At 38.0% G+C, this 12,035-nt stretch overlaps 1 protein-coding gene across 2 annotated transcripts in view; it reads right to left on the bottom strand.

Moving 5' to 3' along the window:
- The window catches only part of ILDR2 (immunoglobulin like domain containing receptor 2), a 988,453-nt gene that overhangs the window by 57,028 nt on the left and 919,390 nt on the right, over positions 1 to 12,035 (bottom strand). For both annotated transcript variants that reach the window (XM_053705868.1, XM_053705867.1), the window contains exon 7: positions 442 to 558. In XM_053705868.1, coding sequence (XP_053561843.1) covers positions 442 to 558 — 117 coding nt within the window. The remainder of the gene's footprint in view (positions 1 to 441; positions 559 to 12,035) is intronic.

Here is a 12,035-nt window from a genome sequence, read left to right as displayed (position 1 = left end):
ACAGCTCAGAAACAGACCCCCTGACTAACTAAATCTCAGTGAAATTGGCTGATCACTGATGGCAGCATAGAATCATGTGACACACACACACACACACACACACATATATATATATACAGTATAGTTTCGCTACACTACACGGCCTGCAAGTGTATACATTTTGTTTTTTTACAGTCTCCTCTGGCATGTGAGGAGTTAAATTAAGCTGTCTTCAATGCAATTACAGTAAGCCACAAGACAGCACAAAACAGAGAACCTGGTAACCAAGCTAGTGACTCACTGTGTGGGCAGCGTTCAATTTATGATAAAAAAAAAAAAGAAATGACTCAAATTCACATAAAAATCATTATCAAGAACCTCAGAAACACTGGCCTAACTGTGTATTATCTTGCCTAAAGTAGCATCTCTTGGTCCCTTTCTGTGAGGATATAGAAGTCTTACATCTTTCTCGCATTCTTCGGGCTGGGTCAAACTGCGCCAGTTCTTTCTCCACATAGTAAAGCACCTTCATGGAATCTCTCTCTTTATCAGCTTGGATTCTGTACCCTTTGCGCACGGCTGAAAGTGAAGAAACATTTTATCAATTGAAACCAATAACCGAAGAACTTAATTGCTTTTTATTTTTAGCAACACCTGAGCAATATATATTTAACATAATAAATATGTACCATATGACGATGCCTGGAGGCATAAATTAGCGTAAAACTGATAATTCAATAAGGACAGTACAATCCCTTTCTTATGCACCAATGACAAAGGTAACTAGAACCAACAGAGGCCCTAGTTGGTTGTACATTCATATGAATCTACCGGATATCACTAAAAATGCGTGACTGTATTACGGTAACTATAATATCCCTCGCTTGATATTATTGCTTGCATATACTGATTATATTTCTGACTATGCATTTGCATATTTTGTATCAAGAATGCTGTGCTGCATTCAATTCAGTAGTTAATTCCCGCTAAATGGAGGCTGGTCACGTCAAAGCATTATTTTACCACCGATATTGTCATCGGGTTTGGTGAGAAAGAGTAAAACTGTAACCATGTAATGAAAGTTGCAGACTGATTCATTGGCCTGTGCTTTGATTAACTGCCATCTTTAGACAATATTTTACCCTGGCTAGGCTAGGAAAGCAGATTCAACTACTGTTTCAGTCACAAGGCAAATGCCGCTTAGCTTGCCAAAGTCTAAATTGTGCTTGGGAGATTCTGGGGCGTAAGTGGAAACCGCCCAACAATAACCGTCCTTGGGCCTCACTAATAGGCCAGATTTTCAGGATATCTGAACTGTAGCACAGGTGAAATATTCAGCTGATTAGTAAATGTCATTAAGCTACTCTCAGCCAAGGTAATCCTGAAAATCTGGCTTGTTAGGGAGGACTGAGGACGGGTTTGAAAATCCCTGAACAAATGCATGATGGTACTCCAGGGTATAAAATGAATTAGAATGAATTTGAGACTGTAACAGACCTCTGTTTTCAAGATTTTTTAAATATAACATATAAGTATAAGTTATATTCTATATCGTGAAGTGTTGACTAATTTGTTGTATCATGTAAATTTAATTTAGTAACCAGGTCTGCTTCAAACCCTGGTATACCTGAATGTACATTATATTTATGGCTTTTATTTGTATAATATTCTACTAGAGGATGTAGAGGATGGATCCCTAAACTTTTTATTATGCATGGTGGCATTTTGTTTTACTTATTATGGAGCCATTTTTATTGCCCTAACTTATTTCAACCTACCTTGTAAATGCTGGTGAGAGAATTATCTATGGTGGTCAGTGGCTGAAAATTCTCCTGGATACAAATAAGTAAGATATCCAATCTCATATCACTTTAGATATGCAGTAAGGACCCATGCCTCTCCACTTGGCAAAAACAATTAGGAGGTGGATTAGTAGAAACATTTTTAATTAAAGTCTTAAGGAGCCTATTGCAAAGGCTATTTGACCCCTTCAAATTTATGTAAATCAATGTTGAGGATAGGTTGTGGTTACGGTTAACATCAATGGGGTGACAGGTGAGCTTTAATAGGGTAACTTGGTTGTGGTAAAGGGTTATTTGAGATGAAAGGAATAAAATCTGGGCAATTAGTGTTATTAGTGTTAGAAGATATCAAGGTAAGGGTTAAAAATGATGAAGGGATTGGGTGAGCAATAGAGGAGGTTAATTATGGTATGTGGTTCTTTTTGAAACTCTGCATTGAGTTGTAAGCATACATTTTGTTTTCTTTTATAAGGTGGTCAAAGTCCACAATCCATTACGCATGAGAACTAAAACACAAGATGTGGAGTCCATGAGTAATGTTGAGCGGGACAAAATGTTTTTGAAAAAGGGAGGTACCTATTTTACCGACACTGCTGCCTGGAGAACTTTCCTACCAAGGAGCGCTTCCAAATATGCAAAAAAAACATCAAAATTGTAGAATTTAGAAAAAGTGTGGAAGGATGAACATGTTGTTGCCTTCCAAATTTGGAAAGTTCAGGATGTAGAGCCATATCTGGAAGAGTAGGCTGTAATGCATATTGGAGTAGGCTTATCTGCTTCCAAGTAAGCTTTGTGGATCAGAAGCTTTAACCAAGAATCTAAATAAACAGCTGAGGCCTTTTGGCCTTTATGTATACTGGAGAAATTAATCAATCAATTAGAAGATTGCCTAAAATCTTAATTAACTTGAAGGTAACATTTTTTAAGGCTCATACTACATCCAAATTATGGAGAAGACTATTCTTGGGCCCCTATTTAACAAAGGTCTGTCAGCGCGGATCAGGTCCGAAAGATTTTACTGAATGCGGAGAGCAATACACTCTCCGTATTCAGCATTGCACTAGCAGCTCTTGTGAGCTGCTGGTGCAACGCCGCCCCCTGCAAATTTGTGGACAATCGGCCGCTAGCAGGGGGTGTCAATCAACCCGATCGTACTCGATCAGGTTGAATTGCGGCGATATCCGTCCGCCTCCTCAGAGCAGGTGGACAGGTTATGGAGCAGCGGTCTTTAGACCGTTGCTTCATAACTGGTGTTTCTGGTGAGCCTGCAGGCTCGCCAGAAACACGGGCGGTCAAGCTCCATCCGGAGCTTGATAAATGGGCCCCTTAGACTCTTGATGATTAGGAAAAGAGAAGGGACTACAATCTCTTGAGTGATACTATCAGAAGAAACAACCTTTGGAAAGAAATAAAAAAATATTCTAAATACATCTTGGTGGAACATAAGATAAGGAATGTCATAGGTTGATAACTCTGAAAATCTTCTAGCTGATGACAATACTAGAAGAAACAAAACTTTCTAATAAAGATACCAGATGACTATTGAATATATTGATTCAAAGAAAGGAACAGCAACATTCTAAAAAACAATTTATAGTCTATCACTGAGACATAAGCTTAATCACAGGATGGATCCTAACTGAGGCCTGAACAAAATTCTGAATGTTAGGTAGTTTTGCAATGTTTTTGTGAAATATTACAAACAGAGCTGAAAGTTGGTCTTTAAATGAGTTTGCAGATAAACTCTTATTCAAAAAGCTTCCTATAAAAAAATTAGGAATCCTAGGAATTTTAATGCCAACTGAACCCAATCTTCTCACACCCCAATAGAAAAACACTTCAAAATCTTGTGATATCATTTTCTATCAATGTGCTTTCTAGCTTGAATTAAGGTTTCTAAAATCTTATCTGAAAAAACTCCATGTTCAGGATAATCTCCAAGCCTTCAAATTGATAGACTTGAGATCTTGATGAAAGAAAAAGTCTGGAGAGAGAAAAATGTCACTTGGAAAAAGAGGTCATGGTAGACTACAGGATATTAGAATCAGATTCACAAACCAAGTTCTGCGTGGTCAAGCTGAAGCAATCATAAGAACAGATTATTGCTCATGAATGATTTGAGATATAACTCTGGGCATTATAACAATTGGAGGAAAATTAAAGCCAGTTGAAAAGACAATGGGGATGATAGATCATCCACTGACTCTAATTGAGGATCTCTGTATTTTGTCAAATATCTTGAAAGTTTGAAAATCAAACGAGAAGCCATTAGAACTAACTGAAAGACCCCAATGTTCTACTATCGGATTTAACACTTCCTGATGTAGAGAGCAGTCAATGTATGAAGGGATTGCTTCCCAATTATTTAAACCTGGGATATAAATTGCAGAAATCGAGCAAAGATTCTTATCTGCCCAAGATAATATATGGGAGACCTCTGTCACTGAAGAATAGAGAGATCCTCCCTGAAGATAGATATAACCCACAGCCATGACATTGAACCATTGAAAGCGAAAATAAGACTCCTCCTACAGAAGAGTTCAGCTTTGGAGAGCCCTGAAGATTGCACAGAACTCTTACACATTTAATGGAAAGCTAAAATCCTTAAAATGACACAAAACCCCATTTTTAAATTTTCTTTAGATAGAGCATGCAATTTTAAGCAACTTTATAATTTACTCCTATTTATTATTATAATTACTTAATTTACTTTGTTCTCTTACTATCTTTATTTTAAAAAGCAGGAATGTAAACATAGGAGCCGGACCATTTTTGGTTCAGAACCCTGGGTAGCGCTTACTGATTGGCTGATTGGTGGCTACAATTCCTGATTATTGTTAAGAACATATGAAGAAAACAAAAAACACCCCAAAAGAAATGGACTGGTGATCTGTTCACCACAAAAGAGAACGTCCTCTGAGAAAGAGGATAGTAATCCTATGCACCATGGACTCAACATGCAAAGATGAAGAGGTCTCATGTAAAACTGAGTAATAGGAATACAGTTTGACACTGTAATCATCAGAACGAGTTCCAGATCCCGAATGCATTGAAAGAAGGCTTGAGCCTTTACAGGATTCTTTTGAATGTTGGACAGAAAAAACTTCCTCTGAAAGGCCCTGACTTGAATCATTTTCTGAATCCCTGGGAAATAACATTTTTTTACACCCATGGATCTCAAATGGACTGAACTCAGACCTTTTGAAAAAAAGGTGTAATCTGCCCCTACCAGAAGAAGATCCGGATCAGGTGCTAAGTAGCTGAGAACTTCTTTGACTGCTTAGACTTGATCCAATTGAAAAAGGACTTCAGATAAATAGGTTATTTCTGGGAATTTTAAGGATTTTGAAATGGCCTCAAATTAAAAACCTTCACATAAATCCATGCAATGCACTTATTAGAATAGGGGACTTTGTTCTGAAACACACGACCCACTGCCAATATGTGGACTGCATGTATAAACATATTATCTCCTGCCAGTGGCATCAAGCTGCAGACTAGCATACCTCCTAACATTTTTTGGAGACTTTCAGGGACTGGTAGTTGAGGAATACGTGTGGAAGATGGCCAAAAAGGTTTTGTAGGTGGGGCTGTGACCTGAGGGGTGTGTTGTAGTCTGGCTGTGTCATGAGAATGGGTGCGTGGGCTATAGGTGGAGACAGGCCGTCTTGGTTAAATAAAAGCTGAAAAAGGGACAGTGGGGCAGAGCTCCCAACCTGTGACAATCTGGCAATATACCTGTCAAACAAGGCTTATATTTGAGGAAAACATAATTTATGTAAGAACTTACCTGATAAATTTATTTCTTTCATATTAGCAAGAGTCCATGAGCTAGTGACGTATGGGATATACATTCCTACCAGGAGGGGCAAAGTTTCCCAAACCTTAAAATGCCTATAAATACACCCCTCACCACACCCACAATTCAGTTTAACGAATAGCCAAGAAGTGGGGTGATAAGAAAAGAGCGAAAGCATAAAAAAATAAGGAATTGGAATAATTGTGCTTTATACAAAAAAATCATAACCACCACAAAAAGGGTGGGCCTCATGGACTCTTGCTAATATGAAAGAAATGAATTTATCAGGTAAGTTCTTACATAAATTATGTTTTCTTTCATGTAATTAGCAAGAGTCCATGAGCTAGTGATGTATGGGATAGCAGATACCCAAGATGTGGAACTTCCACGCAAGAGTCACTAGAGAGGGAGGGATAAAATAAAGACAGCCAATTCCGCTGAAAAAATAATCCACAACCCAAATCAAAAAAACTAAAATTATAAGCAGAAGAATCAAACTGAAACAGCTGCCTGAAGTACTTTTCTACCAAAAACTGCTTCAGAAGAAGAGAAAACATCAAAATGGTAGAATTTAGTAAAAGTATGCAAAGAAGACCAAGTTGCTGTTTTGCAAATCTGATCAACAGAAGCTTCATTCCTAAAAGCCCAGGAAGTAGAAACTGACCTAGTAGAATGAGCCTTAATCCTTTGAGGCGGGGACTTACCCGACTCTACATAAGCATGATGAATCAAAGACTTTAACCAAGAAGCCAAAGAAATGGCAGAAGCATTCTGACCTTTCCTGGAACCAGAAAAGATAACAAATAAACTAGAAGTCTTTCTGAAACCTTTAGTAGCTTCAACATAATATTTCAAAGCTCTTACTACATCCAAAGAATGTAAAGATCTCTCCAGAGAATTCTTAGGATTAGGACACAATGAAGGGACAACAATTTCTCTACTAATGTTGTTAGAATTCACAACTTTAGGTAAAAATTTAAATGAAGTCCGCAACACCGCCTTATCCTGATGAAAAATCAGAAAAGGAGATTCACAAGAAAGAGCAGATAACTCAGAAACTCTTCTAGCAGAAGAGATGGCCAAAAGGAACAAAACTTTCCAAGAAAGTAATTTAATATCCAGAGAATGCATAGGTTCAAACGGAGGAGCCTGTAAAGCCCTCAGAACCAAATTAAGACTCCAAGGAGGAGAGATTGACTTAATGACAGGCTTGATACAAACCAAAGCCTGTACAAAACAATGAATATCCGGATGATTAGCAATCTTTCTGTGAAAAAGAACAGAAAGAGCAGAGATTTGTCCTTTTAAGGAACTTGCAGACAAACCCTTATCCAAACCATCCTGAAGAAACTGTAAAATTCTAGGAATTCTAAAAGAATGCCAAGAGAATTTATGAGAAGAACACCAAGAAATGTAAGTCTTCCAGACTCGGTAATAAATCTTCCTAGACACAGATTTACGAGCCTGTAACATAGTATTAATCACTGAGTCAGAGAAACCTCTATGACTAAGTATCAAGCGTTCAATCTCCATACCTTCAAATTTAATAATTTGAGATCCTGATGGAAAAATAGGCCTTGAGATAGAAGGTCTGGCCTTAACGGAAGTGTCCAAGGTTGGCAACTGGCCATCCGAACAAGATCCGCATACCAAAACCTGTGAGGCCATGCTGGAGCCACCAGCAGTACAAACGAATGCTCCATTAGGATTTTGGAAATCACTTTTGGAAGAACTAGAGGCGGAAAGATATAAGCAGGTTGATAATTCCAAGGAAGCGACAACGCGTCCACTGCTTCCGCCTGAGGATCCCTGGATCTGGACAGATACCTGGGAAGTTTCTTGTTAAGATGAGAGGCCATCAGATCTATTTCTGGAAGTCCCCAGATTTGAACAATCTGAAGAAATACCTCTGAGTGAAGAGACCATTCGCCCGGATGTAGCGTCTGGCGTCTGAGATAATCAGCTTCCCAATTGTCTATACCTGGGATGTGAACCGCAGAGATTAGACAGGAGCTGGATTCCGCCCATACAAGTATCCGAGATACTTCTTTCATAGCCTGAGGACTGTGAGTCCCTCCTTGATGATTGACATATGCCACGGTTGTGACATTGTCTGTCTGAAAACAAATAAACGATTCTCTCTTCAGAAGAGGCCAGAACTGAAGAGCTCTGAAAATCGCACGGAGTTCCAAAATGTTGATTGGTAATCTCGCCTCCTGAGATTCCCAAACCCCCTGCGCTGTCAGAGATCCCCATACAGCTCCCCAACCTGAAAGACTCGCATCTGTTGAGATCACAGTCCAGGTTGGACGAACAAAAGAGGCCCCTTGAATTAAACGATGGTGATCCAACCACCAAGTCAGAGAAGATCGAACATTGGAATTTAAGGATAATAATTGTGATATCTTTGTATAATCCCTGCACCATTGGTTCAGCATACAAAGCTGAAGAGGTCTCATGTGAAAACAAGCAAAAGGGATCGCGTCCGATGCAGCAGTCATGAGACCTAGAATTTCCATGCACAAAGCTACCGAAGGGAACGATTGAGACTGAAGGTTTCGACAAGCTGAAACCAATTTCAGACGTCTCTTTTCTGTTAGAGACAAAGTCATGGACACTGAATCTATTTGGAAACCTAAAAAGGTTACCCTTGTCTGAGGAATCAAGGAACTCTTTGGTAAATTGATCCTCCAACCATGTCTTTGAAGAAACAACACAAGTTGATTCGTATGAGATTCTGCAGAATGTAAAGACTGAGCAAGTACCAAGATATCGTCCAAATAAGGAAATACCACAATACCCTGTTCTCTGATTACAGAGAGAAGGGCATCGAGAACCTTTGAAAAGATCCTTGGAGCTGTTGCTAGGCCAAACGGAAGAGCAACAAACTGGTAATGCTTGTCTAGAAAAGAGAATCTCAGGAACTGATAGTGATCTGGATGAATTGGAATATGAAAATATGCATCCTGTAAGTCTATTGTAGACATATAATGCCCTTGCTGAACAAAAGGCAGAAAAGTCCTTATAGTCACCATTTTGAATGTTGGTATCCTTACCTAACGATTCAATATTTTAGATCCAGAACTGGTCTGAAGGAATTCTCCTTCTTTGGTACAATGAACAGATTTGAGTAAAACCCCAGACCCCGTTCCAGAACTGGAACTGGCACAATTACCCCAGCCGACTCTAGGTCTGAAACACATTTCAGAAACGCTTGAGCCTTTACTGGGTTTACTGGAATGCGTGAGAGAAAAAATCTTCTCACAGGCGGCCTTACCTTGAAACCTATTCTGTACCCTTGTGAAACAATGTTCTGAATCCAAAGACTGTGAATCGAATTGATCCAAACATCTTTGAAAAATCGTAACCTGCCCCCTACCAGCTGTGCTGGAATTAGGGCCTCACCTTCATGCGGATTTAGGAGCTGGTTTTGACTTTCTAAAAGGCTTGGATTTATTCCAGACTGGAGAAGGTTTCCAAACGGAAACTGTTCCTTTAGGGGAAGGGTCAGGCTTCTGTTCCTTATTCTGACGAAAGGAACGAAAACGATTAGCAGCCCTATATTTACCTTTAGATTTTTTGTCCTGAGGCAAAAAGGCTCCCTTCCCCCCAGTAACAGTTGAAATTATTGAATCCAACTGTGAACCAAATAATTTATTACCTTGGAAAGAAAGAGAAAGCAACGTTGACTTAGAAGTCATATCTGCATTCCAAGATTTAAGCCATAAAGCTCTTCTAGCTAAAATAGCTACAGACATATACCTGACATCAATTCTAATGATATCAAAAATGGCATCACAAACAAAGTTATTAGCATGTTGAAGAAGTTTAACAATGCTATAAGCATTATGGTCTGACACTTGTTGCACTAAAGCCTCCAACCAGAAAGTGGAAGCTGCAGCAACATCAGCCAAAGAAATAGCAGGTCTAAGAAGATTACCTGAACATAAATAAGCCTTCCTTAGAAAGGATTCAAGCTTCCTATCTAAAGGATCCTTAAAAGAAGTACTATCTGCCGTAGGAATAGTAGTACGTTTAGCAAGAGTAGAGATAGCCCCATCAACTAAATTTTTTCCCAAAACTCTAATCTATCAGATGGCAAAGGGTACAATTTCTTAAAGCTTGGTGAAGGAGTAAATGAAGTACCCAGACTATTCCATTTCCTAGAAATTACTTCTGGAATAGCACCAGGAACTGGAAAAACCTCTGGAATAACTACATGAGGTTTAAAAACTGAATTTAAATGCTTATTAGATTTAATATCAAGAGGACTAGACTCCTCCATATCTAATGCAATCAACACTTCTTTAAGTAAAGAACGAATAAACTCCATCTTAAACAAATATGAAGATTTATCAGTGTCAATATCTGAGGCAGAATCTTCTGAACCAGATAGATCCTCATCAGAAATAGATAAGTCAGAATGATGGCGGTCATTTAAAAATTCATCTGAAATATGAGAAGTTTTAAAAGACCTTTTACGTTTACTGGAAGGAGGAATAACAGACAGAGCCTTCCGAATAGAATTAGAAACAAATTCTCTTACATTAACAGGAACATCCTGAACATTAGATGTTGAAGGAACAACAACAGGTAATGGATTATTACTAATGGAGACATTATCTGCGTTAGAAAGTTTATCATGACAACTAACACAAACTACAGCCGGAGGAACAGTTACCAAAAGTTTACAACAAATGCACTTAGCTTTGGTAGAACCAACATCAGGCAGCGTCTTTCCAGAAGTAGATTCTGATCCAGGGTCAGGTTGTGACATCTTACAATATGTAATAGAAAAAACAACATATAAAGCAAAATTATCAAATTCCTTAAATGACAGTTTCAGGAATGGGAAAAAATGCAAAACAAACAAGCCTCTAGCAATCAGAAGCAACAAAAAAGTGAGACTGAAATAATGTGAAAAAAACTGGCGCCAAGTATGACGCCCACATTTTTTGGCGCAAAAAAACGTCTGTAACACACATGCGTCAAAAAATGACGCAACCACGTGAAAACTTCCGACAAAAAAGGTTGTGCCAAAAATGACGCAAAAAATTGAAGCATTTTCAGCACCCACGAGCCTAACAGCCGGCAAAGAAAAAAGTCAAATTGAAATTTTTAAGGTAAGAAAAAATATTTATTCATATGCATTTTCCCAAAAAAAAGAAAGTGACAGTCTGAAAGAAGGAATACTGATTATCCTGAATCATGGCAAATATAAGTTTAAAACATATATTTAGAACTTTACATATAAAGTGCCCAACCATAGCTTAGAGTGTCATAAATAAAATAAGACTTACTTACCCTAAGACACTCATCTACATATAGTAGATAGCCAAACCAGTACTGAAACGAGAATCAGTAGAGGTAATGGTATATAAGAGTATATAGCGTCGATCTGAAAAGGGAGGTAGGAGAAGAAATCTCTACAACCGATAACAGAGAACCTATGAAATAGATCCCCTAGAGGAAGACCATGGTATTCAAATAGGCAATACTCTCTTCACATCCCTCTGACATTCACTGCACTCTGAGAGGAAAACCGGGCTTCAGCCTGCTGCGAAGCGCATATCAACGTAGAATCTAGCACAAACTTACTTCACCACCTCCATGAGAGGCAAAGTTTGTAAAACTGAATTGTGGGTGTGGTGAGGGGTGTATTTATAGGCATTTTAAGGTTTGGGAAACTTTGCCCCTCCTGGTAGGAATGTATATCCCATACGTCACTAGCTCATGGACTCTTGCTAATTACATGAAAGAAATGTGGGTTTATGTGGCCTAACATTATTGGTAAAGGGTTGCTTGCATGGTTTTTTTTCTTGAAATAAGTTTTGATGCATTTTTAAAGAAGCATTCTTGCAAAACTCCAAACTGCTTGGCACTGGAAAAGGCTTTGATTTTGGAATATTTGTATCGTTTAAATGAGACGGTTTGGAACCAAGTGTAAACAACAATTTCTTATCTCATTTAGGCAATATTTACTTGTCATAATACAGCTTATACATGCAACCTAAAGGTAGTTCTGTATAATTTTTGTATACAAAGTATCATCAGAAATATAGTACAGCACTGTAATCAGAAAGGTAATTGTTGTTTTGAATAAATATATAATATTACTTCCATTTTAGAACAAAAAAAAACAAAGACATAGGCAGAGAAGTTTGTGACTTACATACGGGAACAAATAGTAATTTTTGATAATTTTATTTAAAAAAAATAATAATTAAGAAGTTTGGATTTCAGAATAAGTTTGGATTTTGGAATTCCAGATTTGGGAATATTTATCTCTATTGCAAAATGCTTCTAATTGAATTAAAAAAGTATTACTGTACATTTTAAAAGTGACTTGTAATGTTCCTTTTCAGGCAAATATTACCAACAAAGAATGAACAATATCGTCTAAATCCAAAAATGTATGAAGGTCGGCAGAATGTTCACTTTTAGTAAGAATTTAT

This window comes from Bombina bombina, chromosome 3 (assembly GCF_027579735.1).
Source record: "Bombina bombina isolate aBomBom1 chromosome 3, aBomBom1.pri, whole genome shotgun sequence".
NCBI classification, from domain to species: domain Eukaryota; kingdom Metazoa; phylum Chordata; class Amphibia; order Anura; family Bombinatoridae; genus Bombina; species Bombina bombina.
This window is presented reverse-complemented; position numbering and strand designations above follow the sequence as displayed.